Consider the following 27,422-nt stretch of genomic DNA (forward strand, 5'->3'; position numbering starts at 1 on the left):
GTCTGTCATAATATAAAAGAGTCTTGGAAGATGTCCAGGGTCCAGGCTCTAAAACCCTTCGTGGCCTTTGGGACACCAAGCTCTGTACCAAAGGGTGGAAGGCTGCCCTGCTGCGCCACAAATCTAAGCCCAGGGCATAAAACCCCTTGTGGCTTGGATGGAATCCGGGGCTCAGGGCATAAAACTCCTCGTAGCCTCTGGAATGTGCACAGACTTGTTGGTTGCTCTCCCAGGCTCGTAAACATGTTCTCCATTATCTCAAGCAGCAGAGTATATTCTATATGTGTCAAAGAAAATGCTAAACCATCACAGCTACGCTTCATGCACCGCTACGTTTCTACCCCTACGTCCTCACGCCCTTACCTGTTTACCCCCACATCCACATGTCCTCGCCACCTGCTTCTTTGTTTGATCACCAATAAATAGTGTAGGCTCCCAGAGTTCAGGGCTTTTTCAGCCTCCATACCAGCATTGGCCCCTGGACCCACCTTATGCACTCTTAACTTGTCCTTTCTCATTCCTTTGTATGGGTGAAGCCCAGGACCCCAGACTGGGGAGAAATGGAGGGACAGGTTAAGGAAGTGTGTGTGTAAGCAATTCTAGAATGAAGTCAGAAGAAAAAAAAAAGAACTACATATAACTTCCTAAATTGCTGTGTTGTTTTTCTAGTAGAATGCTTGCCTTTGTATAATGATGATTGCTTGATTGTTCAACAGTAATCAGGTTATTAAAGCAACAATGAAGGACTGAGCCAGTCACCATGAGGTTTGGCTGCCAGTGAGAGTTAACAGCATGTGATGTGCTTTCCCCTGCAGAGAGCCTATAGACGGACGTGCAGGATGGGAGGTGACACATCACCCAGATTCCTTTCTCAGGAAGGCATAACTATTAAGGCCCTGGGAGAGGAATGCAGCCCTTATGGAGAGCCTATAAACGGACGCATGAGGGATGTCTGTTTGGAAGTGAAAGCTTCAGTGGTTGAGATAAGGGCGTAAAGCTCTTCTTCTCCCACCACTCTCCTAGGCCTGCCCAGGGGCCCCTCCCCCGGTCAGACCGGTCGTCTGGTTTCATGTCCCGTTCTTACTTGCCTACTGCGCAACCATCTTAAACATAGTTTATAGTTAAAGCCTGATCCTATTAAATTGCTGATGCACGCAACTAGTGGTTGGAACTCACGGTTCCGTATATCCATACATGTTTACTGTGGACCTCACCCTACAATCATGTGAACCTCTCACCCCCTGATCAGACCACCCTCTGCTCACTGCCCTTGCTCCCCCTCCCACATGTAAACTGATAATAAATGCTGGCTAGTCCAGTGCTTGGGTAACATTGCAGCTCCACATTGTGGTGATCCCCCTGGACCCAGCTTTCACAAACTCATCTCTGTTTGACCCACCTGGGATAAGAAAGAGAATCCACATTGCTGGCGGGGCTGGTTCCCACTAGAACTTTGACTCCACTGGACTTTGTAGCCCCTACAGCCTGGTGTTGGATCTGATCACCCCAACAATTTCACCTTGAGATTTTTTACTTCATTACACCTTCAAAGATTTTTTTTTTTTCCAAATAAAGTCATATTCACAGGTCATGGTAATTAAGACTTAGACATATTGGCTGAGTGCAGTGGCTCACGCCTTTAAGACCAGCCTGACCAACATGGTGAAACCCTGTCTCTACAAAAATACAAAAATTAGCCAGGCGTGATGTTGTGCACCTGTAGTCCCAGCTACTCAGGAGGCTGAGGCAGGAGAATCACTTGAACCCGGGAGGCAGAGGTTGCAGTGAGCTGAGATGGTGCTATCGCACTCCAGCCTGAGCAACAGAGCAAGACCTCCGTCTCAAAAAAAAAAAAAAAAAAAAAGACTTGGACATATTTTGTGGGGGGTACACAATTCAACCCATTACAAGGGATGTATACATGGCTTTTCTTTTTTGTTGGTAATAATTTAAGATTAGGAAATATGAGAATATGTTTAAAATACTTTTGTGATTACATTTATTTTCCTTAATGAACATCATCTTATTAGTTGTGTAAACCAAAAATAAAATTGTAACCCCCTTGCACCCCACCACCCCAACCATCTGAATGGACCCTTCCTCTCGGCCAAGGGTATGAAAAGGGTTATTGTGTCTGCACTCCATGAGACATGTATAAGAGACATAGTTTGAATAGCAAAAAAAAAAAAAAAAAAAAAAAAGCAAGAAAAAATTGATAAAGGCTAAATGTCCAACCACAGGAAAATAGATAGATTGAAAACTAGTGCAGCCCATGATGGAAGGAGGAGTTGGACATGCCTCATTATACCCTCGTCCCTCTTGGAATTACTGATAAGACACTCTTTAAGTCTGATAAGAAACATTTACAATCTATTTTCTCTGAAGCCTGCTACCTGTACCCTTCAACTGCATGATAAAACCTTGATCTCCACAACCCCTTATTGTAATCCACACATTTCTTTCTATTGATAATAACTCTTTCAACCAATTGCTAATCAGAAGATTTTTAAATCTACCTGTGGCCTGGAAGGCCCACCCTCCATGTATTATGTCTCCCTAAAATGTATAAAAGCAAGGTGTAACCTGGCCACCTTGGGCACATGTCGTCAGGACCTCCTGAGGCTATGTCATGGGTGCATCCTTAACCTTAGCAAAATATTTGCAAAATAAACTTTCTGAATTGATTGCGACCTGTCTCAGATACTTTTGGGTTCACAGTTCCTTAGGTTCTTATTGTCAGGTTTTTCGGGTTTCTACACTGGCAGAGATTTTTGTTTGCAAATAGAATGGACCATACTAAAAAAGCTATAAATGTGCCATTACAGCCACAAACTGATAATCCTTCAAGAAAAGCTCAAAGGAATGAGCTGTGGATAGTTATTTAATATTTATATATGTTTTACTTGAATAACTGGCTACTTAAATTGTTATTTGAAAATATGATCATGTGGTACTTTAGGACAATGATAACATAACAAATATTGATAATCTGTGCACCTTAATTGCATATTCCCTACAACACCTAGACATTTCCAATTGGTTGTTTTGACATTTTTATTTCGGTCAATAGTATCATCTTCTTGTCAATTGATGAGACTTGACACCAAACTCATCATTGAGTTAGACATTTTTCGAACTGGAAGGGAACTTAGAGATTATCTCAACTCCCCCATTTCTTTTTACAAATGAGGACATCCAGTAATAGAGCAGTTTCACAATCTGAGGGTTAGTTGACTAAACAGTTATTTGTTGAGTAGCACAGTCACAGGACTCAGTTTCCCTGATTACCAGTTCAGTATTTTTCTTCACTACACACACTAATACTAAACTACTACAAATAACAGCTAGCATTGATTTAGCCATTACCATGTACTACTGTGCTAAGTGTTTTTATGTGTTCCCTCATTGTATTTTCAGGGACACTTAATACTCAGGATCGTGGGCACTTAATGTCTTATATAAGTGCTGCATGGGGTTTACTTTCTGTTAAGCCTCAAGAGAGCTCTGTGGAAGGTACAGTTTTCCTGTATCTCAGGCATTCTCAGGGGTGCTATCATTTGGCAGTATTCCATGAAGCTAGTTTTCTGCCAGAGTTAATGAGACTATTGCATGGATCACGGTGCTACAAATCTAATACATCAACACATGTCTTTAGAACCAAAGCTCTGTCCATATTTAGTATTATTTCTTAGGAATATATTTTCAAAAGAGGCATTTGTAGGTTAAAGCATATGAATGAATATATTTAAGGCTCTTTATTTAAGGAATATGGTATTCTGTTTTGTTTCTTACTACATGAGAATAGAGAGACAGTATAGAGACAGGAAAAGAAGGCAAGTATAAAACCTGCCCCAGCTCCATCAGTGCTAAAAGTAAACAACGAGATTCGATGGACAAGAGGTAGAGCACTTGTCCTCAACACTACCTCAACAAATGGCAGGAGTATCGTATGGGAGGCCGGTTCCCCCAACCCCAAGTCCCAATGGGCAACCCCATGGGCCCAGATGCAGGCAGTGGACTGGGAGGCAGGTAAAGAATCTAGGGCTAAGTGCTCAGTATCTTTTGTATCGAGCAGTAAACAAGCTAGTCCCTCTCCCCTGGGAAGTGAGCAGTTGTGCCTTCTCATGCCGTGGTTGCTGTGGCCTGCTTAGTTGCCTACAGATTAGTTAAGGAAGTGGCTCAGAGTTAGAGGGTAGGTAGGTCTTGCATTTCGGCACAGTCAGCAAAGATATTCAGGAACTCTCTTGCTCCCATAAGCTTATATTGTATAATCACTGAGTAATGTCTATTAATATGGATGGACAATGGTTTAATTTGTGATTTTTTATATTCATTCTTGTTTTTTTTTCAGTTGACAGACCTTTCAGTCCTCATTCCACATTGATCTGCTCTACATTCAAAGACTGACTTTCACACCTGTAAGACAAAATAGTTTATGTAAGAAGCTATATTTGCTCATTCTGCTTGCCAGCAGAATGTCAGATAATCCTTGGGCAGCCAAATTTCACAAATCCCCTAACTCAGTGACTAAGTGCAGCCCCTGGAAGAATGCCCCTGAAGATGATAACATCTCTTGCATGAATCTTTTCTTGCAAAAGTTCCAGGATCCTAACTCATGCCTCTTCCTGTACATAATAAGATAATAGCTGATAGGATTAATGATTATGCCTCTATAATCTATAACCAGATGTACCCTTGAACCCCACCCTTGATGAGATTTTGCTCTAATGTAACTGCTGAGCTCATTTGATGTAACTGCTGAGCACATCTGATGCCACTTCCCATCACGTGCCACCACCTGTACCTAAGCTTTGGAGCAGTCTCACAGAAAGTCTCTGAAAGGCTCTCCGGATTGCAATCCTCAGTAAGACATCTGAATAAAACTAATGTTAATTATTTAAATGACTGATTTTTTTTTCCTTTGGTTAACACACCCAACTAAAAACGGACCGCTCACATCATGTCAGGCAGTAACAGCAAAAGCAGAACCGTACTGGAGAGGGGAGGGGGTGGACTTGGGAGAGAAGTCAGTTTTCCCCCAGAATCTTTCTCTCTCATCAGTCTCAGGTTTCTGAACACACTGACTCACCAGGAAACACTTTTTAGGTTCTCAAGGAAAACACTAAGTAACTTCAGAAACTGTAAAGGTCAGAGAAAACATTATTTTATATATTTCCGTATTTCCACGTATACGCGGGAATCCTCCCTAGCCCCTGGCACTGCACTCCAAATGTCCATCTCCAGGAACCCGCGCTTCAGTGCCCGGGGTCCCCTAAACAATGTTTCAGTCCTCGGGCTCGGTGGGTGCACCCTTTATTGGGGAGCGCGGGGGCTGCCCGTGCCCCTCCAGTCGCTACCCGTAGGGAGCGGCGCGCTGCGGAGCCCTCGCGGGGCGCCCCGGAGCAAGCCTGCGTCGGACTCTCAACCGTCAGCCTCGCTCCGGGCCGCGGAGGCCGGAGCAGCTCCCCCGGGGCAGCGCAGCCTCTGGGGCAGGCCTCAGTGGGCTGAGTGGTCGGGGCAACGGAGCCCAGAGAGCGACTGGTGAGTGCCTGGTCGGGGCGCGCTGTGAGCGGCCGGCCCCTGCCACGGAGGCCCTGCTGCAGCCGGGTTCCCCGCCCACTTTCCTTCTTTTTAGGGGACTGGAATCCACGCTACAGTTCAGTCCTCCACCTCTGTTAGTTGAAAGCAGGGAACCCCTGCTTCGAAACCCTAGCTGAGTCACTGCCCTTTGTCAGTCTCTACACTGGACATCTAAGTGACTTCACACCCACTCCTCGTTTTGAGAATAGAAACCAAATACCGCACGTTCTCACCTATGAGTAGGAGCTAAGCTATTGCTACGCAAAGGCATCCTGAGGCGTATAGTGGACTTTGGAGACTCAGAAGGGGAAGGGTGGGAGCGGGGTGATGGATGAAAAAACTACATATCGCTTACAATGTACACTACCTGGATGACCCTGAAATCCCAGACTTCACCACTATCCAAAGCATCCATGTAAAAAAACCACCTGTACCCCAAAAGCTATTAAAATAAAAGTATAGACATAAATATATATATATTTTTTTATTTTATTTTAATTTTTTTTTTTGAGACGGAGTCTCGCTCTGCCGCCCAGGCTGGAATGCAGTGGCGCGATCTCGGCTCACTGCAAGCTCCGCCTCCCGGATTCAAGCCATTCTCCTGCCTCAGCCTCCCGAGTAGCTGGGACTACAGGCGACCGCCACCACGCCTGGCTAATTTTTTTGGTATTTTTAGTAGAGACAGGGTTTCACAGTGTTAGCCAGGATGGTCTCGATCTCCTGACCTCGTGATCCACCCGCCTCCGCCTCCCAAAGTGCTGGGATTACAGGCGTGAGCCACCACGCCTGGCCATATACCTATATATTTTTAAAAATTCAAAAATAAAACAGAAAAAAAAAAAAAACTATCCCTCCAGGCTTATTTCCCGTTCCTCTACCCTTCTCATTCCCCTCTAGCCCAAAAGTCTCATCACTGAATTTACCACTTTTCCCAAGATAGTGTGGCTGTTTTTGCTTCTCTGCTTTTGTACGCCACTGTCCCCACCTTCTGCCTAGAGTGTTTCTCTCTCCCATCCTTTCCTGACAACTCTTGTTTAGACTCGACTCGGGTGGTTCCTTCTCCGTCAAGTTTTTTGTTTTTGTTTTTGTTTTCCAGAAGTTTTGCTGCCTGCTAAGCTCCCTTAGCCCTTCGTTAATTCACCTGTCCTTGACATTGACCATCTTGTGTTGTATTCAATAGTCTGTCACACCAATTTGATTGTGCATTTTGCTTTGGAGAAGTCCTTAGTCTTTTATGTAGCCACAGTGGCCACACATGCAGAAGACGCTCAATATTGTTGAATGAACTAATGCATTTGGGATAGGGTTACAGGAATGGGTGCAAGAGAAAAGGGTGTGGTTGAATTGGCTGTACCCAGCACACAGCTATGCAACTTGCTCACTTATTGTAGTATTCCTAGGAGTGGAGGAGTCCAACACCTGGAAATGCTCCTGAAAATAACCAGGATGCATTTTTGGTTGACTTTGCGGAAGTTTACTGAATCCTTAAAATTGAACTTAAGGAGAAGGGATGGTGGGAATTGAAAATGGTTGCATCCAGCCTGGGCAGCATAGTGAGATCCCATCTCTACAGAAAAACCAAAACCCAAACCAAAAAAGAACAGCCAAGTGTGATTGTGTACGCCTTTAGTCCTAGCTACTTGGGAGGCTGAGGTAGGAGGATCGTTTGAACTCAGGAGGTGAGGACTGCAATGAGCTGTGCTCGCATGACTGTACTCCAGCCTGCACAACAGAGCAAGTTGTCTGTGAAGAAGAGAAGGACCCAGAGAAAGTGAACAAGTGTTGACGCCACATTCACTCTGTGTTCTTTGGGTCAGCAGAATGTGAACGCTTGGGGGTAGATTCGTAGGGAATTTTAGGTCCTAATTTTTTTTTTAAGATAGGTTCTCACTCTGTCACCCAGACTGGAGTGCAGTGGTGCCATCTTGGCTCACTGCAGCCTTGACCTCCTGGGCTCAAGCTATCCTCCCTCCTCAGCCCTCCAAGTAGCTGGGACTACAGGTGCACGCCACCACGCCCGGCTAATTTTTTGCATTTGTTGTCAAGACTGGGTTTCTCCATGTTGCCCAGGCTAGTCTCAAACTCCTGAGCTCAAGCTCAAGCTCAGGAGTTTGTATGTTACAGTATATGATATGCACAGATATAATACAACTAAAATGTACACATGATTTTTTTTTTTTTAGAAAAGAACCATACAGAAAGTTAGGAAATTGGAAAGTAAAAATTCTTCTTCTACTTCCCTTCTTCAATCTCTTTCACTCAGAGATTCTTATTAATAATTTATTGTGTATTCTCCCTAGAAAGCTTATAACGTACTTTATCAAATCTAAACTATTACTGATTACAATTTTTTTGCAATTCTATACATGCAAATTAGGTAATTTATGTAACTGCATAAAGAAAAAAATGCTGAGAAACAAAAAAATGCTGCATATTAAACCTTCTTAAAGTATGCATCTTAGAATTGATGAAATACCGTATATACACATATACACACTTTAAAAATTTTATGCGAGTGGTGTTATTATGCAATGTATCTTGCTTTTTATGTAACAATGTGTCTTGGAGAGTTTTACATATCTGCATATATAGCCCTACCTCATTCTTTGTATCGCTAATGATGCATTAAAATTTTATTGAACAAGAGTAGTACAGAATAACTAGTGGGCCCTTCATTAAGGGACATCTTGGTTGTTTCCAAGGTGTGTGTATGTGTCTGTGTGTTTTCTGGCTTGTTTTTGCTATTACAAACATGTTGCAGTGAACCACCAACCTTGTGTGTATGTGTGTGTTTGTGTGTGTGTGTGTGTGTGTGTGTATATATTGTATATCTATCTATATATAGTTGGTAAGATTTTTTCATTTTTGCTACAGTTTTTAGGAATTCCTCTATATAAAGTAGTTGCATACATTTTCTAACCTAAAATTAAATAATTGCATCACTCTTTGGAAGTTATAAGTTGATCTTTTAGTATTTAGAGTTTGTTACCTGCCAAGCAATATTTATAACACTCAAAAACCATGTAGAAAATGCATCTCAAATTACAGTATTTCATTAGAGGGAAAGTTATACGATTTCCTTAAGCAAAATCTCTCCAAAATGGCAGTGGTCATGTATTTATATATTTATTTTGGGAATCTTAGCTATATGATCTAATTTAACAAAATTTAAATTATAACAAATTATTTATAATTTATTTTTTTCTGAGTCACAATAGGGATTAATCCCTGATTATCAATTTTCAGTGTTCACAGACACTCGTATTCACAGAAACAGAGTCTGCATGTCAGTGTTCACAGTCACAAAAATCTGCTTGTATAAAAACCACATTTATTATTTATCTTAACAGATTCTGAATACTTGCTGTTTGTGGTCTTTTGGAAGAATGAATATGATATGATGCCGTTCTAAACTTTTTTTCCCAACCAAATTTTCCCTGCTTTGACCTGTTCATAGCTTTTTATAGTTTACCTCTTTACTTCTCTGTTTAAATTTCTTCCCTCTGCTTATTGACTCCTACTCATTCTTTAAGGCCAACTAATGTTCAAATCCTCCATGAAATCCTCTTTGTCTATTTTGTCCACGTTTCTCTCTTCCTTCTTTAAATTCCTTTCTCAGCAGAACGTCACAATTTAACATTCTTGATTGATTCATATAGGTTACTTTATCTCCTAAATGAGACTGAATTCTTCAGGAATTCTTGTCTTGGCTGGATTTCAGTCAAGACATCTAGGGGGTGCTACATTAGCTCTGGTTGCTGAGCACTTGTGGCTTAAAGTAGTCTTTTTTTTCCGACTTTTATTTTGGATTCAGGGGATACATGTGAAGATTTCTTACAAAGGTTTATTGCATGATGCTGACGTGTGGAGTATGATTAAACCTGTCACCCAGATAGTGAGCATAGTACCCAATAGGTAGTTTTTCAACTCTAACACCCATCCTTCCCTTCCCCTTCTTGTACCCCCAGTGTCTCTTGTCTCCATCTTTATGTCCATGTATACCCAGTGTTTAGTCCCTACTTATAAGTGTGAACATTAGGTATTTGGTTTTCTGTTTCTGTGTTGGTTCACTTAGGATAACGGCCTCTAGCTGCATACATGTTGCTTCAGAGGACATGTTTTTTTATGGCTGCATAGTATTCCATGGTATATATTTCTTCATCCAATCCACTGTGAAGTTGTATTCTTAAGACAAGAGGCAGGGCTTCTCCAGAGACCTGGAGGGGGTGTAGCTAATGCAGCTGATCATTACAGCCCATTCCCTCTAGCATCAGAGGAATGCCTGGGCTGCTGTTTCACAGATAGACGCCTATTCTGCCCAGCATTAGACTTGCCACCAAAGATTTTTACTGTGAATGGGCTAACCATTAAGCTGCAGCCCTAAAACCCTACCAAGCTCAAAAATGCACCCTGACATTGTGTTTCAAAATGGTGGCATAGAGGCAAGCTGGCTGCTTCTTCTCCCTTACCACCAGAAAATAGAAACAAATACACAATGTTAAGATTATCACCAACAATATCCCAAAACTCAGATATAAGGATGAGATCATTTCCAGTACCACAGAGAAGTGAAAAAACCTCCAAGCAGATGGTAAGAGAATTGGACTTTCATAGCATGACACTCCTTATCTCAGTCTGCCTGGCACCAGGCAAATGGAAAATTTCTCCCAGTCTTATGGTTTCTCTAATGGGAAAAGTGAGATTGAAGTGGACAACCAACTTTCCTACCATCTTGGGTTCCATGGCAGGAGAACTGTTCTTGCCTCAAACCACAGGAAGTATCAGCAATGCTAAAGGGAGAAATATCCCTGAGGACAGCCAGAGACGAAGGAGGGAGATAGGACTACCATCCCCATTCCTGGAAACTCTGCTCTGTAACTTGGCCAAAGAAGACACCAAATCAGAGTTGCTGTTTGGCAGTACCATGCTGTGGGAAGCTCATCCCACAGTTCCCTTAAGCATGAACCCGTAGCCAGCATTCCCACACTGCTGGGATAATCCTTTTAGGATTTCCCCCATTTTGGATGGGAAGCAATCTGATTGTTTACTAGAACTAAGGCAAACCCAGGCTTAAGCTGACATCTAGTGCTGGAAATGAGTCAGTGACCTAGTGAAAAACAAAAGAAAATCTACAGGTAAATTGTAAAGACTCTCTAAGCAGACATATCCAATAAAAACCAAAACCAGCCAGACAGAGAAGACTGGAGTAAATAATTAATCCTTCAACACAAAGACATACACATATATTCACAAGAAACAATAGCAAACAGAGGATCATGACCCCTTCAAAAGGACAAAGCAAGAAACCAGTGACTAACCCTAATAAGAAGGAAATATGTGAACCCTCTCACCAAGAATTCAAAATAGCACTGAGGAAACTCAGTGATCTCCAAGATAACACACAAAAAAATTCAGAAATTTATTAGAGAAGGTTAACAAAGAGATTGAGATAAAAAACCCAGAAATTTTGGAATTAAGAAATACATTTGCTGAGCTAAAAAACTTATTAGAGGTTCTCAACAGCAGATCAAGCAAAGAAAGAACCACTGAACTCAGACAGGTTGTTTGAAAATGTGCAGAGGAGACAAAAGGAAAAAGAATGAAGATGAACAAACTTGTAGAAAATTACCTCAAAAGACCAAATTTAAGAATTATTGAGTTTGTGACCAGCCTGAGCAACAGAGTGAAACCCTGTCTCTAAAAATAAAAAATAAAAAAATTAGCCATGTATGGTTGTGCATTCCTGTTGTCCCAGCAACTCAGAAGGCTGAGGTGGGACGATCACTTGATCCCAGGAGCTTGAGTACTGGTACTGTTTGGCAGTACCATGAGACCAGTCTCAGCAACATAATGAAACCTTGTCTCTATGAAAAATAAAAATAATAAATAAATAAATAAATAAGCCAGGCTGGTGGCATGCACCTGTAGTCTTAGCTACTTGGGAGGCTGAGGTGGGAGGGTCACAAGCCTGGGAGGTCAAAGCTGCAGTGAGCTATGATCGCGCCACTGCACCCTAGCCCAGGTGGCAATGTGAGGCCCTGTCACGAAAGAGAGAGAGAGAGAGAGAGAAGGGGGTGGGGAGAGGGAAGGCTACAAAAACCCTGCTGATAGTTTGGTAACAATGGTTCATGTTGACACATTCTAGCGGGCAGTGTGTGGGTAAACTGGTTAACTGGCAACTAAAAGATAGGTCAGTTTGTCCTTGAGTAGGCCAGCTAAGTGTATCAAACAAACAATTATAGCTGTTTATGAGTTCTCTGGAAAACTTGGAGAGGGCAGTTGTGGGACATAGGTGACAGGCTGGCTCTGTGTAATATCTGCTGGTGACCCATCGTAAGAAGCTCCATCTTACTTAGGCCAGGTCTGCATCTGTGTCCTCAGAATTTCTCACTAGAAACCTCTTTTTCTGTCTTCTTACGTGTTTGGGAATGTATCCTTTTGTTCTCCAAGTATTTACTATTATTCTGGTTTCTGGATTTTAACCACATCCTGAAAACATATTTATTTGGTTGGAGGCATCATTATTGTCCTACAATATGATTTTTGTCTATAACTGACATCTCCTTTTCCACTGGTGTCCCCTAATTTCCATGGTTATGTGCTCATAACTTCTACACTTCTTTATTATTAGAGCTTTTCTGATTAGGCAGGCTAGATTTATGCTTTCTATAGTACCATTGCCTCAATAAATAGTCACAATCACTTTTCAGTGTGAACTTTCTGTTTGGACTTGGGGTTATTTATTTTGGCTGCTAAGAGGATGTTTTATGCTTTTATGGTAGATGAGATGGCAGACAGTAGAATGTCTGATTGATGAACTGTATTGCATCACACACAGTTCCTTGAAGAAAGGAACCTTTAGAGTTCACGAAGTTCTTTGCTTGGTTTCTTGCACAGTGAGTACCTCGGCAGTGATCTACAGTCTGTCCTCTAATTCAGTGGCTCTCATCTTTTTTTTTTTTTTAGCCCTAAGGCACCTGAGGACAGGTGCCCTCCAATGAATTGCTGGGGTTACTATGGCAGGGATGGGATGTGTGTGGAGGGACAGTCCCCTAGAGCCATAACATAATCAGGAGGAGCACTTAAAGTCTGAAAAAGCTCGTGTGTGTGTGTGTGTGTGTGTGTGTGTGTGTGTGTGTGTGTGTGCTGTCCTCACTAAAAATACCACCTCTCCAGCCCCATAAACTAAGCTTCCTTAGATAATATGGCAAGGGAGAACTTAATGATTTTGCCAATTGTCTAGCTAAAAGGGGAGGAATACAAACGTACAACACTCAATTTACTGTAGTTTTAAACGAACCTATGTTATAATTCTAGGTTTTGAAGTATAAAGCATTCCGCACGACGGAGGATGGAGAAAGATGCTGAAGATGGCGCCTCTTCTGAGGGAGCAGAGGCTCCTCCCTCTACGGAAGAGGCTGCCCCTCCCCGTTCAGAAGAGGAAGAGGCCCCGCGCCCTCAGACAGTGGAGGACCGGGCAGAAGATGATTTCTCTCCTTCCGCAGAAGACGCTGTTTCTTCTGTGGTGGATTATCGGGATCTCATTCCTTCTGAAGAAGGGATAGTTCTTCCAGATGATCATGAAGGGGATCTGAATAGAGTTCGACAGAGGCTTGCACCGCGATCGGTTCAGTCAGTGATTTCGGAAGTGCTGTCCTTGCCGTCTTCCCGGCGGTCCTCCAGATACCGCCGGAGTATGAGTGGCCTTCCCAATCTACAGGAAACATTAAAAGAGAGACAGGTTTGCTTCTAATACGATTTTTCATGCGTGCCACTTTTCCTTATCAAATACGAAGTACTTTTACTTTACAAAGTATGAAATAGTTTGATATTTTTTCTTCAGAATTGCAATTTTTACACTTGGTTTTCATTCCTTAGGCAAGATTTAGAGAGGCAAGGGAAAGCCGAAGACTGAAAATTGACCCTTCATACAAATATATATTTGAAATTCTAGCAGAAAATCTTGGCCTGGACATAGTAACTGTTGAAGAATTAATTTTGGATTGCCCATCTGTAAGTTTAAATCTTATCATTATATTTTAATTGCTCTTTGAGTAAGTGATTAACTTAAGAAAATAGAGTTGTCATAAACAGCAACAACAACAACAAAAATCATTTAGAAAGACAAAGTTGGGGCAGGGCACAGTGGCTCATGCCTGTAATCCCAGCACTTTGGGAGGCTGAGGTTTGAGGATTGCTTGAGGCCAGGAGTTTGAGACTAGCCTGGCCGACATAGTAAAACTCCTGTCTCTGCAAAAAATACAAAAATTAGCTGGGCATGGTGGTCAGTACCTGTGGTCCCAGCTACTCAGGAGGCTGAGGTGGGAGGATCTCTTGAGCCTGGGAGGTGGAGGATGCAGTGAGTACTCCAGCCTGGCTGACAGGGTGAGATGCTGTCTAAAAAGCAAAAAAGAAAGAAAAAAGAAAAAGACAAAAGTTGGAATTTTACTGACTAGAGGAGAAGGTTTAGTTTATATAATTATAGCCAGTTGAATGGTATTTCTTTTTAAATTTAATTTAATTTAATTAATTAATTTATTTATTTTTTGAGACAGAGTCTTGCTCTGTCGCCAGGCTGGAGTGCAGTGGCACGATCTCAGCTCACTAACCTTGCCTTCCAGATTCTCCTGCCTCAGGCTCCCGAGTAGCTGGGATTTCAGGCACGCACCACCACGCCCAGCTAATTTTTTTTTTTTTTTTGTATTTTTAGTAGAGATGGGGTTTCACCATGTTGGCCAGGATGGTCTTGATCTCTTGACCTCGTGATCTGCCCACCTTGGCCTCCCAAAGTGCTGGGATTACAGGCGTGAGCCACCGCACCTGGCCCGGTTGAATGGTATTTCTAATCAGGTTTACTGTTGTGGAGGAAGAAGAGAAAAGTTAGCAACTAGAATTTTGGCTAAACTTCTAACTCAGAATGATGTCAGAAGTTAGAGGCATAGTTGGGTGACGGTAGGTAATATTTTACAAGTACAGGTTATATGAACTACATATGCAGTTCACTTGTAGAGAAAAACTGCATAAATAAGTCAGGAAACAGTGACTATTGTATGAGTATACGGTAGTAGAAATAGTGATGTGATTGCAGGTCAGGTTACCATATGTCTCAGTGTGCCAGGGACAGTTCTGGATTATACCTATTTTCCTGGCGTGATTAACAGTACGTCCTGACACTACTAAAAGTTTTGGATGATAAATTGATGTGGTCACACTAATTATAGTAATGTATGATACACTGTGTCATAGCTTCCCTCGCGATAGCTCTGGTTCTAAGATAATTTTCAATAAAACTACCACTAGCTTCTTGGGCTTTTTCTCAGCTCTAGGAGTGGACTGGGCTGGTATGCCAGAAAGACCAGTGAGCAGGTGCAGACTGCTGGTGAGCTGATTGTCTCACTGAATGCACTGGTGAGAGAGTTGGGGTGAGGTGGGGTTGTGGTGAGGTTGTCACCATGGGGGCCATATCCCCTGCTTTTATAGGGGTCATCAAACATGGGCAAAACTCTTTAGCTTGCTCTAGGAGCCAGGGTTCTATGGAACAGTGCCTAAAAGAGCTGTTCCCGGCCGGTGCAGCAGGTCACACCTGTAATCCAAGCACTTTGGGAAGCTGAGGCGGGCAGATCACCTGAGGTCGGAAGTTCAAGACCAGCCTAACCAAAATGGTGAAACTCTGTCTCTACTAAAAATACAAAAATTAGCTGGGTGTGGTGGTATGTGCCTGTAGTCCCAGCTACTCAGGAGGCTAAGGCAGGAGGATTGCTTGAACCTGGGAGTCAGAGGTTGCAGTGAGCCGAGACTGTACCACTGCACTCCATCCTGGGCGATAGAGTGAGACTCCAACTCATATAATAATAATAATAATAATAAAGAGCTACTGCCTTGCTTGATACAGTGCATTGCTAAATTCTGCAAAATTGTCTGCGCTTCATGTCATCCAGTATCCTTATAAGAATGTGGTCCTGGCAGTTCTCTGAGAGTATGGATGGGATTGCTCTTTTTCTTGGTCCTGTTGTGTAGCTGTAACAGTGAGATGGGGATGTGATTGATGCAAAGACATCAATAGCTTTAAGCTATTATAATGACAAAGTATAGAGAATGCATGGAGATGTGTACATAAAACAAGAGGTGTCACAGCAAGCAACTGGAAGTAGGTTGTGGTTTCCCAGGTCACCAGAGTTCACTGCTGGAATTTACTGCTGTGGTCAAGGCTGGCTTCATGGATATATGGGCTGTGTAGTTACAGAGGCCCCTGTGCTTAGAATGTCACTGTGCTTGGTTTGATGATCTTTTGTCACCATTTTGAAGTTCTTGATAATTTTTTGGTAAATGTCTGGCATTTTCATTTTGCACTGTGTTCATCAAATTCTGCAGCTGGTCCTGACTGTGGACAATGCCAATCAAATAATAAGAGGATTTTCTTTGCCATTCACAAGTTGGGTTTGTTTGTTTTAATGGTCTCCTTTCCCCAGTGACTGTTCTAGTTTCTGTGGTGACTTTGGCTACATGTCTATCTAGCCTCTCTAAGCAATTGGTGCAAAACAACCTTATATGCATCCCTGAGATGGTGACAATGAGAGGAAGGGAAGGCCAATTACTAAAAAGTCATTTCTTAGTAGGCCCAAGCTTTAGGCCTGTCCCGAGGATCAGTCCTGCATTTGGTTAGGGAGGAAGGCAGATGAGTGATCAATTTTGTTTCACCTGAAAATTGCTGGGCCACAGATTTGGATAACACCACAACTGGAAGCCCTAGACCTTCTGCAAAAAGTATAGGCATAGGCATTGTGGCCTGATCACTGCCTTCATGAAAGGGTAACTGCTAGAACTAAGGTGTGGTGGGGAGATGGGCACCTGCAGAACTGGTAGTCCAACTTTAAGTATTTGCCATCTGGCTTTCTGGGTTGGTATTCTCTGTTTGGAGGCATTCTTACTGGCTAGCATGCTAGTCAGGAAGTAGAAGTGCTATGTGCCTTCAAACCCTTCTATTTGCTATTCCTGGTATGTCTCAGACTTTGGGTCCATGTGGTTAGATTCTACCTTTAAGGCCATTATGGTCCAGGACTGACACTGCTTAGGCTGCAAGGAATGGGAAATGTAGGCATTAAGGAAGAATCAAGCAGCAAAAGGTATTTCCTTAAGAGTTGCTTGTGAGTGAGCAAAACCATGGTGGAGGGAAAATCGTGTACCCAGTAGGGAAACCAGTATCAAAACCTGAAAGATTAGAATGTTTATTTGGTTGAGGGGAAAAGGCAAGGATGTATGATAGGTTGGATCAAGGTTGGTGACCGGGTGAATAAGGAGATGGAACAAGGAACAAGGGGTGGCATGATTTGGTCTGGTGTGGTTTAGGAAATTGGGGGTATATGGAAAAGTATTCTTTAGTTTTTTTTTTTTTTTTTTTTGAGACGGAGTCTCCCTCTGTTACCCAGCCTGGAGTGCAGTGGCGTGATCTCAGCTCACTGTAACCTCCACCTCCCAGGCTTAAGCGATTCTCCTGCCTCAGCCTCCTGAGTTGCTGGGACTACGGGTGCGTGCCACCATGCCTGGCTAATTTTTGTATCTTTAGTAGAGACGGGGTTTCACCATCTTGGCCAGGCTGGTCTCGAACTCCTGACCTCAAGTGCTGGGTCAAGCGCCAGCCTTGACCTCCCAAAGTGCTGGGATTACAGGTGTGGGCCACCGTGCTGGGCCTGGAAAAGTATTCTTTTAATGTGAAGCCTGGCATGCAATCCAATATGAAAGCAGCTCAGTAAAGGCACCACAAAAAAGTGGACAACAGAGGGTATGATGGTTACTTTGTTTGCCTCTGGATCCATTCTCCCTTTGTCTCTGCCCTGCTCTGTGGCATAGAAAGCTGAACTCTGTGGAATCTATCACCTGGGCTCCCTTGCTCTCTGGTTTACACTTGGTTCAGCCACTGGGAGGCACAGCAGGAAATGGGAGGGCAGAAGGGGAGAGAAGCTCCCCACTTGGCCCTGTTCCTGACTGTGGTTCTCTGCTCCGACAGTTATAGCTCCCTGAGCAGCCTGCATCTCCAGTTCTCAACCTGGCCCTAGTTATTCTATTTCCTCTAGCTCTCAACTCTTTAGGCCTTGGGGGATCACGGTTTTCCTTTGTTGCTAGTCACATTGTTGCTGCTAGTGCCGCAGCTTCTCTTAATCCTCCTCTGGCCTCTAGAAATAGTCTTTTAGTTTATAAATAAGATAGCCTTTTTATTTATAAAGTTTTTTCAAACACCCCTTTGGGTGTGACTCCTTTTCTTGCTAGGACCTTGACCAATACAGATGTTTCTGCAACATTGGCAGTTTTACCCCTTCCCACTTTCCTGCCCCCTTCATTCAGCATTGCTCAAGACAATCTCTTTTCTGGCTTGCTGGCAATGTTTTCCAGTGACTGGGTGGCAGGGTTATGGTACTGTGGAAGGAGCACAAATTTGGACACCCAAAGCTGAGGTCCAGTCCCAGGTTCTGTGCTGTGCTTGTGTGTTTTGGGTCCTTCACTTAATTTTTTTTTTCTTTTGAGACAGACTGTCGCTCTGTTGCCCAAGCTAGTGTGCAGTGGTGTGATTACAGCTCACTGCAGCCTCAACCTCCCGGACTCAGGCCATCCTCCGACTTTAGTCTCCCAAGTAGCTGGGACCATTGGCACATACCACCATGCCCAGCTAATTTTTTTGGTATTTTTATAGAGAGGAGATTTCGCCATGTTTCTCAGGCTGGTCTTGAACTCTTGGGCTCAAGCAATCTGCCCACCTGGGCCTCTCAAAGTGCTGGGATTACAGGGGTGAGGCCACCGAGCCTGGCCTATTTAAAGTCTTTTTACCTTAATTTTCTCTTCTACAAGAGGGGTATAATTATGCCACTTTACCTAGGTGATACTCAGATGAACTGTTGGTAAAATGTTATGTAATATAAGTGAAATTTTAATTCACAGTCATGATTTTGGCCTATGATCTCACATTTACTTTGCTAGTCTCATGAGTACAATGTATCTAAAATGCAAGGATTCATTGCATTTGATATTTTGATGTCTTTTTATCTCAGTCATGTGCACTACTTTTGAGAATTTGTATGCTTTCAAAGCTAAAGGGTCAGCAAGAAAGTATTGATGGAGCTGTGCAAGAACTATGTGGACAGCTTTTGTCCCTTTTAGGTGGTAATTATGTGAAACCAAAGTATATACAGGAGGTGGAAGAGTAGAGAACTAAGGGCTAGAGTTACACACATCTCGGTGGCTCTGTTTTATCTCCCAGGGTGGCGGTTCTCAAATGTGGTCCCAGGACCAGTTGCATCAGCATCACTTAGAACTTGATAGGAATGCAAATCATTTTGTGTTTTTAAAAAGCCCTCTGTGTGATTCTCTGATGTACACTAACATTTGAGAACATTGTCCTAGGAGGAGTGGCTTTGCTACACTTGGGATACTTCCCCTAGGCAGTCAGTAAATTCAGAGATACTCATAGCCAGGTGCGGTGGCTCACACCTGTAATCCTGGCATTTTGGGAGGCCAAGGCGGGAGCATCACTTGAGGTCAGGAGTTCAAGACCAGCCTGGCCAACATGGCGAAACCCCATCTTTACTAAAAATACAAAAATTAGCTGGGCGTGGTGGCAGAAGTCTGTAATCTCAGCTACTTGGGAGACTGATGCTGGAGAATCTCTTGAACCTGGGAGGTAGAGGTTGCAGTGAGCCGAGATCACGCTACTGCACTCCAGCCTGGGTGACAGAGTGAAACTCCGTCTCAAAACAAACAAACTCTCACTACCCAAGGGAAAGGCTTCTGTATGGGAATCAGTGGTATTAGGTGAATGGGTATATGACTTTGTATTTCCCATAGGATATTTCAGGGCTTTTGTTTATGTTATCTATTTAGTTTTCTATTTACTAAGATATTACACTGACTCCTAAGTAATTGAATAAAAACTTCATGCTCATAAATATGGAAGAATCTCAGTATAATAATTTGTTTTTACTTTAGTTTTGCTACAATATGGGTCAAATTACAATAGCTAAAAACATAATTGCTCAAATAATTGGTCAACAACACAGTTAGTCAATAGGCAAGTTTTCTGTTCCCCAAGTGAGCTTTTGAGAATAGTTTATCTGAATAATACTTCTTTTATTAAAATATTTACCTCAAGCTGGACTCACCTATTTACCCTTATATGATTCTGTGGGGCAGGGTCAGGTAAGTGGCTGCCCAAAACTATATATGTAGGTCATTAATGTAGGTTCAGAAATATAATTCAACCTATATTATATTGCACAGTAATTTTGGAGTTAAATTAGTTTGGGTTCTAAGCTTGCCTTTATGTACCTTTGAATAAACTCTTTGAGCTTCATCTTCTTCATCTGCAAAATACTAAGAATTTTTCCTTAGTCATTTGATTGATTATCATTTTCTCTTTTATTTAACAGCTGGAAGCATTTACTAATTTTTTTGTGAAAGATGGTTGTAAGGCACTGAAATTTTTGTACCAAGAAGGAGATGTACCTGGTATTGGTAAGAATTTTATGAGGGCAATGTGCCAGTAATTAGATCATGCACGTTAAATTGCAGCATATTTTTTCTCTTATACATAGATAATCCTTTATTTATAAAGAAAATGTTACCAGAAGTTTATGTATAAGAAATATAGTGTCTTAAGAACAATACATTCACGGCCCAAATACATATTTCAGGCCTTGCTATAGTGTCTTCAGGATAAAACATCCTTGTAGAAATCACTGGCCTCTGCTGGGAATACACATTTTCATTAGAATTTAATTGCATTTTCCCAAAAACAGGTGGAGCCATTTTGTCCAGATGATTAGAAGTGGTGGTGAAACCACTCCAGAGCCCCGCAGCTGCCCCCTGCGGTCCTGTCTCAGCATCTTGTGCCTGCTGCAGCTGTCACTTGGAATAGCTGGTTTTCCCTACTGTGCATATTATGACTGAACTAATTAACATGCTACCAGCTTGTTAAAACTTTGTTTTAATAACTAGATATGTGGGTTTCCCTTTTGGTCTGAGACTGCTCATCATCAGAGTCCTGTGGATTTACCTTCAACACATCCCTCCCGTTGCTTCTTTCTCACTTGGTTCCTCTGCTGCCTTAGGCTAGGCCTTCGCTGGTGTTCCAGATTGAAAACCAGTATCTCTGTAATCAGATTCTGCCTCTGAAATTCGTACTGCTTATTCCTGCCAAGTATATCTTTTATTGTTCTGCTATTTATTGGATCGGGTCCACATCTCATTTATTCAAGGCCTGCTGTCATCTGGACACACAGTACTTGTCTAATCTGATCTCCTACTCTTCCAGATGTGAATTTGCTGCTCCCTTTAAACCCCTCTTCATTGTTTTCTGCATACTAGAGTTATTTCTTTTCCCTTTCTCTGCTCACCTGGCTTTTTCAGATTGCTTTTCTTCTCTCCACTCAGCATCCCCTACCCGGCTCCTTCAGAACACCTCCAGCAGAGCCCTTCCCAGGGTGTTCCAACCCATAGCCATCACTGTTCTCCAGATCCCTGTCTCATTTACAGTATCCATGTAAATATAGTACTTGATCGTGTTCTTCTACCTTCCTCTAATTGTTTAATATATGTCTTGTTTCTTCGACAAAATATGTAAACTCGCAAATAGTGACTAGATTGGCTTTGTGAATTTTCTGTCTCTCACAGTTCTTATTGTAGGAGGATTATTGTGTGGTCTATATTTTTATAACTTGTTAAAAATTAAAACAATAGCTGAAAATTATAGAAAGATAAAATATCTATAATTAGAAGCAAAATACAGTCCCACTCAGTTGGAGAAAGCACTGTTAAGTCCTTAATGAGTATTTCTCTATAACTGGTTTATATACATATTTTACAAAAATGGGATCCAATTCTACATATTATTCTATAGTGGCTGTTTAATTTTGATAATATTGTCTTCTTTATGCCAATAAATACATTTATCCAATTAAAATGTTAACATCTGCATTTTATTTCATTAGGCTGATATATCTATAATTTTCCAAACTGATCTCTCAGTAGAATTTAGGTTGTTTACAACTTTTTGCTCCCTGAAACAATGCCTCAGTGAATATTACTGAATACAAATCTATGTGGATTAGGAATAAATTTTAGGAGAAATTCTCAGAAGAGAAATTGCCAGAGCAAAGGGTACACATATTTTTAATTATTATTTTTGCTACTTACAAAAGTACATTTATCAGTTTGGTAAATATTCATCTACATTTCTTTGTTGTTGTTGTTGTTTTTGTTGAAGTAGAGTCTCACTCTGTCACCCAGGCTGGAGTGCAATGGTGCCATCTTGGCTCATTGCAGCCTCCGCCTCCTGGGTTCAAGTGATTTTCCTGCTTCAGCCTCTGAGTAGCTGGGATTACAGGTGCACACCACTGCGCCAGGCTAATATTTTGTATTTTTAATAGAGACAGGGTTTTGCCATGTTGGCCAGGCTGGTCTTGAACTCCTGGCCTCAGGTGATCCACCTGCCTCGCCCTCCCAAATTGCTGAGATTATAGGAGTGAGCCACCACACCCAGCCTACATTTCTTTCTTGTATGCATGTGTTAACATGTAAATGCTTATTATCAGTTAAAATTGTGGTTATATAATACATCTTATTCTTGATTTGGTGTTTGCATTTGACAGGGTAGCCTAGACATTTTTCTATGTCATTACATAAAGATTTACTTCATTCAAAAAATTCGTTATAGTATAACATTCCATCATACAGCTGCATTGTGATTTTTTAGAAATCATTTCCTATTGATGGTCACATCTCTCCTCTTCATCAGGAAAACTTAAGCTTGTCTTATGTCTTATCAGACAGAACCGTGTCACATGGCTATCCTGGGGGCCAGGGAGGCTGCGAGAGCAGTTTTCTTTCTAGGGATGTACACAATGGGACAAAGTCAGGTTCTCTTAGCAAAGAAAAAGGGGAGGAGCAAAGAAAAAGGGGAGGGTAGTAAATCCCTGTGGAGCCTCGATAAATGGGCATTTGGGCTCTTATATTGCTACATACTATGTATCAGGGTTCTTTGGCTGCAAGCAACAGAAATAGGTCTGGCTTATATGAGCAGAAAACAGTGTTTTGAGAGGCGGAAGGTGGATAACAAAATTTAGAACTAGTTGAACAATCAGGTCTCAGGAAGGACAAGAATAGAGCATTTCCACAGATTTCAGGGAAGTTTCTTTAGGATTCATCAGTAGACTTCCATCTCTCAAATCCCTTTTTTTCTTAATGTATATTCATTCAAAGTTTATATTCTTGCAGAGTCTAATTAGTCTAGTTCTTACATGCCCACCTCTGCAGAGCCCTGGCACTGGTATCCTCCAGAATCACAGGGCAGGAGGAATCTCCCAATCCCCCAGAAAAGAAAGGCTGGGCAGACAAAACATTTCTGTGGCTTTATGATGTGGATTTTCTATTTCTTTCCTTTTTTATTTTTATTTTTTGAGATGGGTCTCACTAGGTTTCCCAGGCTGGAGTGCAGTGGCATGATCATGGCTTATTGCACTCTTGATCTCCCAGGCTCAAGTGATTCTCCCGCCTCAACCTCCTGAGTAGTTAGGACTACAGGCACATGCCACCATATCTGGCTAATTTTAAAAAATTATTTGTATTGACAAGGTCTTACTGTGTTGCCCAGGCTGGACTCAAACTCCTGGGTTCAAGCAATCCTCCTGCTTTACCCTCCCAAAGTGCTGGGATTATAGGTGTGAGATGCTGCACCTGGCCGATTTTCTATTTCTTTTATTACATTTTAAATTGGTTATTGCTGCAAATAGAAGGCTGTTGATTTTTGCAAATTAATATTGTGACCAACTATAACTATCTAATTCTCATATTTTTAATAGTTTTTCTAATTAAAAATTGATAATTAAATGTTTAATTTTCATTGAAATTAGTTCAAGGAAGGATTTAATAGAAGGTGGATACAATGAGTGTATTTGGTACAGGAACTGGACCTTCTTGGGGGGGAGTCAGTGAAGGCTTCCTGAGATGGTGGCATTTCAGCTGAGATCTGAAAGATGAGTAGGAATTTGTAGGTAAAAGGTTGGGGATGGGATAGGAGAACAGCTTGTATAAGGCCCTGAGGCCAGGCCAAAAGGAACAGAAGTACAGAGTTCAGGGAAGGGTACCCAGAGGAGGCTGCAATTTAAGATGCAATTATTAGCTGGGCACGGTGGCTCACACCTGTAATCCCAGCACTTTGAGAGGCTGAGCCGGGCAGATCACTTGAGGTCAGGAATTTGAGACTAGCCTGGCCAACATGGTAAAACCCCGTCTCTACTAAAACTACAAAAATTAGCCAGGCATGATGGTGCGTGCCTGTAATCCCAGCTACTTGGGAGGCTGAGGCACGAGAATCGCTTGAACCCGGGAGGCGGAGGTTGCAGTGAACTGAGATTGTGCCACAGCACTGCAGCCTGGGAGACAGAGTGAGACTCCATCTAAAAAAAAAAAAAAAAAAAATGCAATTATTGGCCAGGTATGGTGGCTCACATCTGTAATCCCAGCACTTTGGGAGGCCGAGGCAGGCAGATCACCTGAGGTCAGGAGTTTGAGAGCAGCCTGGCCAACAGTGAAACCCCGTCTCTAAGAAAAAAATAAATACAAAAATTAGCTGGATGTGGTGGCACACGCAGGTAGTCCCAGCTACTTGGGAGGCTGAGGCAGGAGAATGGCTTGAAGGGAGGTGGAGGTTGCAGTGAGCTGAGATTGCACTACTGCACTCCAGCCTGGGCAACAGAGCAAGATTCTGTCTCAAAAAAAAAAAAAAAGATGCAATTATTGAAATCTTCTAGTAGATCCCCCCCAAAAAAATTATTCTATGACCGTATTGAAAACTTCTTACAATAAAGTAAAACAGGAAACAATAGTGTAAGAGCCACAGTAAGTTATCTCATTTGATTAGTTATGTGATTATATGCTAAGTTCTTGACTTTTGTTTTCAGAATGTGGTCGAACTATTCCTGGAGCAACTAAAGGGGCAAAAATGATGAAATTGTATATAGACAATGCAGCCCCGGATAAACTAAAAGGACTGTGCATATTTTTTGTTCGTTGCCGTAATGATGTTGCTATAAATGTTAAAACTATTCAAGAGGTATGTTTAAAAATTTCCCCAAATACGTAGTTAAACATTGAATATATTTTCATAGTCACACTTATGCTTTACTTTGCTTTCCCTTTTTAAATATAGGACTGAATTGAGTTCCAAGAAAATAAATGTACTCATATATTTAAAAAACTGAGAAATTGACTATAATAGAGCTTAGTTATATTGATACTTTAGATACTGCTTTTAATTTCATGAAAATTTCATTTCTTGATGGTGTGCAAATAACACATTTAATTTTGTTAATGCAAAGTATTAGTTACTTTATTTAACTTCCTCTTCACTCAATATTTTAACTCTTTTATAGTTTTAAAAGAAGAAGGGAGAGTTGTCCTAGAGCCTGGACATTGCTAAGCTAGTTCTGGGAAGGCAGGATGATGGAATGGGAAAAGCAAGAATTTTAGCCAGAGAGACCGAAATTTGCCTCTTAGCTTCACCACTGACTGACTAATCACTTAAATGTGTCCTCTGGAAAGTTGCTCATCCTTTCTGAGACTTAGGTCTCTACATTCTTAAATTGGGAATAATAATACACACCTGGCAGGATTGTAGTGACACTAAATGATAATATAAATAAATTCTTATTATATTGCCTGACATACAGTAGGCTCTCGACAAATATTAGTTCTCTTTGTTATTCTTAGAGAGTCTTAATACCTTTTACAATGGGAAAGGGAACTGAAGTCTAATCTTGTTCCTTTTCTGTTACGATAAAAGATTGCTTGAAGAGAGCTTGTTTAGCTTGGTTTAAGATTTTAGGTTGGCAGTTATTTTTCCCTGATCCCTTGTAAATATTTCATGGTATTTCTTGTGGATGATGAGAGCACTCCTGTTAGTGTAATTCATAGGTAATCTGTCTTTTTTTCTTTCTGTTTGCTTTTGCTCTTTGTCTTCAAACTTCTGTAGTTTCACCACAATGCCTCTATGTATGGCTGTTTCCTCAATCTGCCTTCCATTTCATCAATTGTTTCTTCAACTAATCCATGATTTCATCCATTCATTTTTATAATTTAGCTTTTGTTTTAGCTCAGTTATGTGTGCATATAAAGAGAGAAAAAGTCCTTTTATGAAATAGTATAAGTCTTTCATAACTGAAAAACTGACTTCTATGCTGTTCTCCAGAAGCAACTATTAGACCCTTTTAATGGATTCTTTTATTTACCTGTATATCTCTAAATAATATGCTCTGACTGCTCCTTTTGTCAATTTAGACATTATCTGTGGCCAGTCGCAGTGGCTTACCCTGTACTCCCGGCACTTTGGGAGGCAGAGGCAGGCAGATCGCCTGAGCTCAGGAGTTTGAGACCACCCTGGGCAACAGAGTGAAACCCTGTCTCTACTAAAATACAAAAAATCAGCTGGGTGTGGTTGTGCACTCTTGGGGTCCCAGCTACTTGGGAGGCTGAGAGATGAGAATTGCTTGAGCCCCGGAGGCAGAGGTTGCAGTGAGCTGAGATCACGCCACTGCACTTCAGCTTTGGCTACAGAGTGAGAGAAAAAAAAAAAAGCCATTTTCTGTGGACTTTTCTCTCTGGAAGGTGATAATTTAGCTCTTTTTCTGCCTTCTGACCCTTGTTTCTCCATCCCTCTATTCTTCCAACATAGTTATATTCTAGTTAACTTAGCTAAATATTTGTTTACATCATTATAACTAAGTAAATGTAATCACAGATGAGCCATGTAGTATAACAGTGGTTCTTAAAGTCAAACCCATTTTCATCAGAATACTAAGATGCTAGTTGCCCTTTTCACCAGTGTTGACGTTTGACTGATGGTGCAGAAGCGATGGTGGGAAAAACTACTGATACCTTAACACAAATCAAGATGACACCAAACTGTATGAGTAGTAATTTTATACTTCATTGCCACACACTCACAGTTAAAAAACCAGCAATCATTTTTTTTGTGGCCCTAGGCAAGTTTTTTAATCTTAATTTTTTGGCTTGGGATTTCTAAGTCACTTAAGATGTATTAATTGAAATGTCACGCATGGGTGGTGGGCTTTTGATTTCTGGGCTTTTGGTTTCTTATGGCTGGTAATTTATTCCACCAAACTTCTAGGCAAGGGCTTTTCACCAGAAAAAAAAAATCATGGACAGGGCAACTTTCAACTGAGGATTTTCTTTATGCAGGTTTGGTTCCATGTCCCTCAGCTTGAATAGGCTCCAGGCTATTGTTCCTTTCCTATGCAGAAATTAAAGCATCAAATGAAACATCACTTTGATGAGCAAATATGGGAATAATTAAATTGGGGGCAGAATATAAGTTTGTTGACTTTAGAACTCTAAGGTTCGTAACCACTTAAGATTCCCTAATAGTTTATAAAATGTATTAGTTGTCTATGTTTATTGCAATATAAAACAGGTTATGATTTTTCAGTTCTTTAGTGGGATTAGCATGTAAAATAACATTTAAACTCCACCCTTTCAGGAAGCGCTATTTACTGTTCTGGATGCATCGAAAGGACTCTTAAATGGAATTAGGGATATGTTGGCAAATATATTTCTACCAGCTGTTCTTGCAACAAACAACTGGGGTGCTTTAAACCAGTCCAAGCAGGGAGAATCTGAAAAACATATTTTCACTGAAACCATCAACAGATATCTTTCATTTTTAGATGGTAAGTATAAAATTTAATGTTTAGCAAATTGCAAAAAAGAAGCAAATTAACCAAGATATTTCATAAACATTAGAGAAAAAGTTTCTATCTTAAAAGATGTTAATCAAAGTAATT

General features: G+C 41.5%; 1 protein-coding gene across 1 annotated transcript in view; it reads left to right on the forward strand.

The window, feature by feature from the left end:
- The first annotated feature begins 5,417 nt into the window (after positions 1 to 5,417).
- Positions 5,418 to 27,422, forward strand: part of DNAH8 (dynein axonemal heavy chain 8) — a 311,999-nt gene continuing 289,994 nt past the window's right edge. The window contains exons 1-6 of the mRNA XM_054492591.2: positions 5,418 to 5,541; positions 12,898 to 13,321; positions 13,459 to 13,593; positions 19,995 to 20,079; positions 24,525 to 24,676; positions 27,119 to 27,308. Coding sequence (XP_054348566.2) covers positions 12,932 to 13,321; positions 13,459 to 13,593; positions 19,995 to 20,079; positions 24,525 to 24,676; positions 27,119 to 27,308 — 952 coding nt within the window. The 5' untranslated portion in view covers positions 5,418 to 5,541; positions 12,898 to 12,931. The remainder of the gene's footprint in view (positions 5,542 to 12,897; positions 13,322 to 13,458; positions 13,594 to 19,994; positions 20,080 to 24,524; positions 24,677 to 27,118; positions 27,309 to 27,422) is intronic.

This window comes from Pongo pygmaeus, chromosome 5 (genome assembly GCF_028885625.2).
Source record: "Pongo pygmaeus isolate AG05252 chromosome 5, NHGRI_mPonPyg2-v2.0_pri, whole genome shotgun sequence".
NCBI classification, from domain to species: domain Eukaryota; kingdom Metazoa; phylum Chordata; class Mammalia; order Primates; family Hominidae; genus Pongo; species Pongo pygmaeus.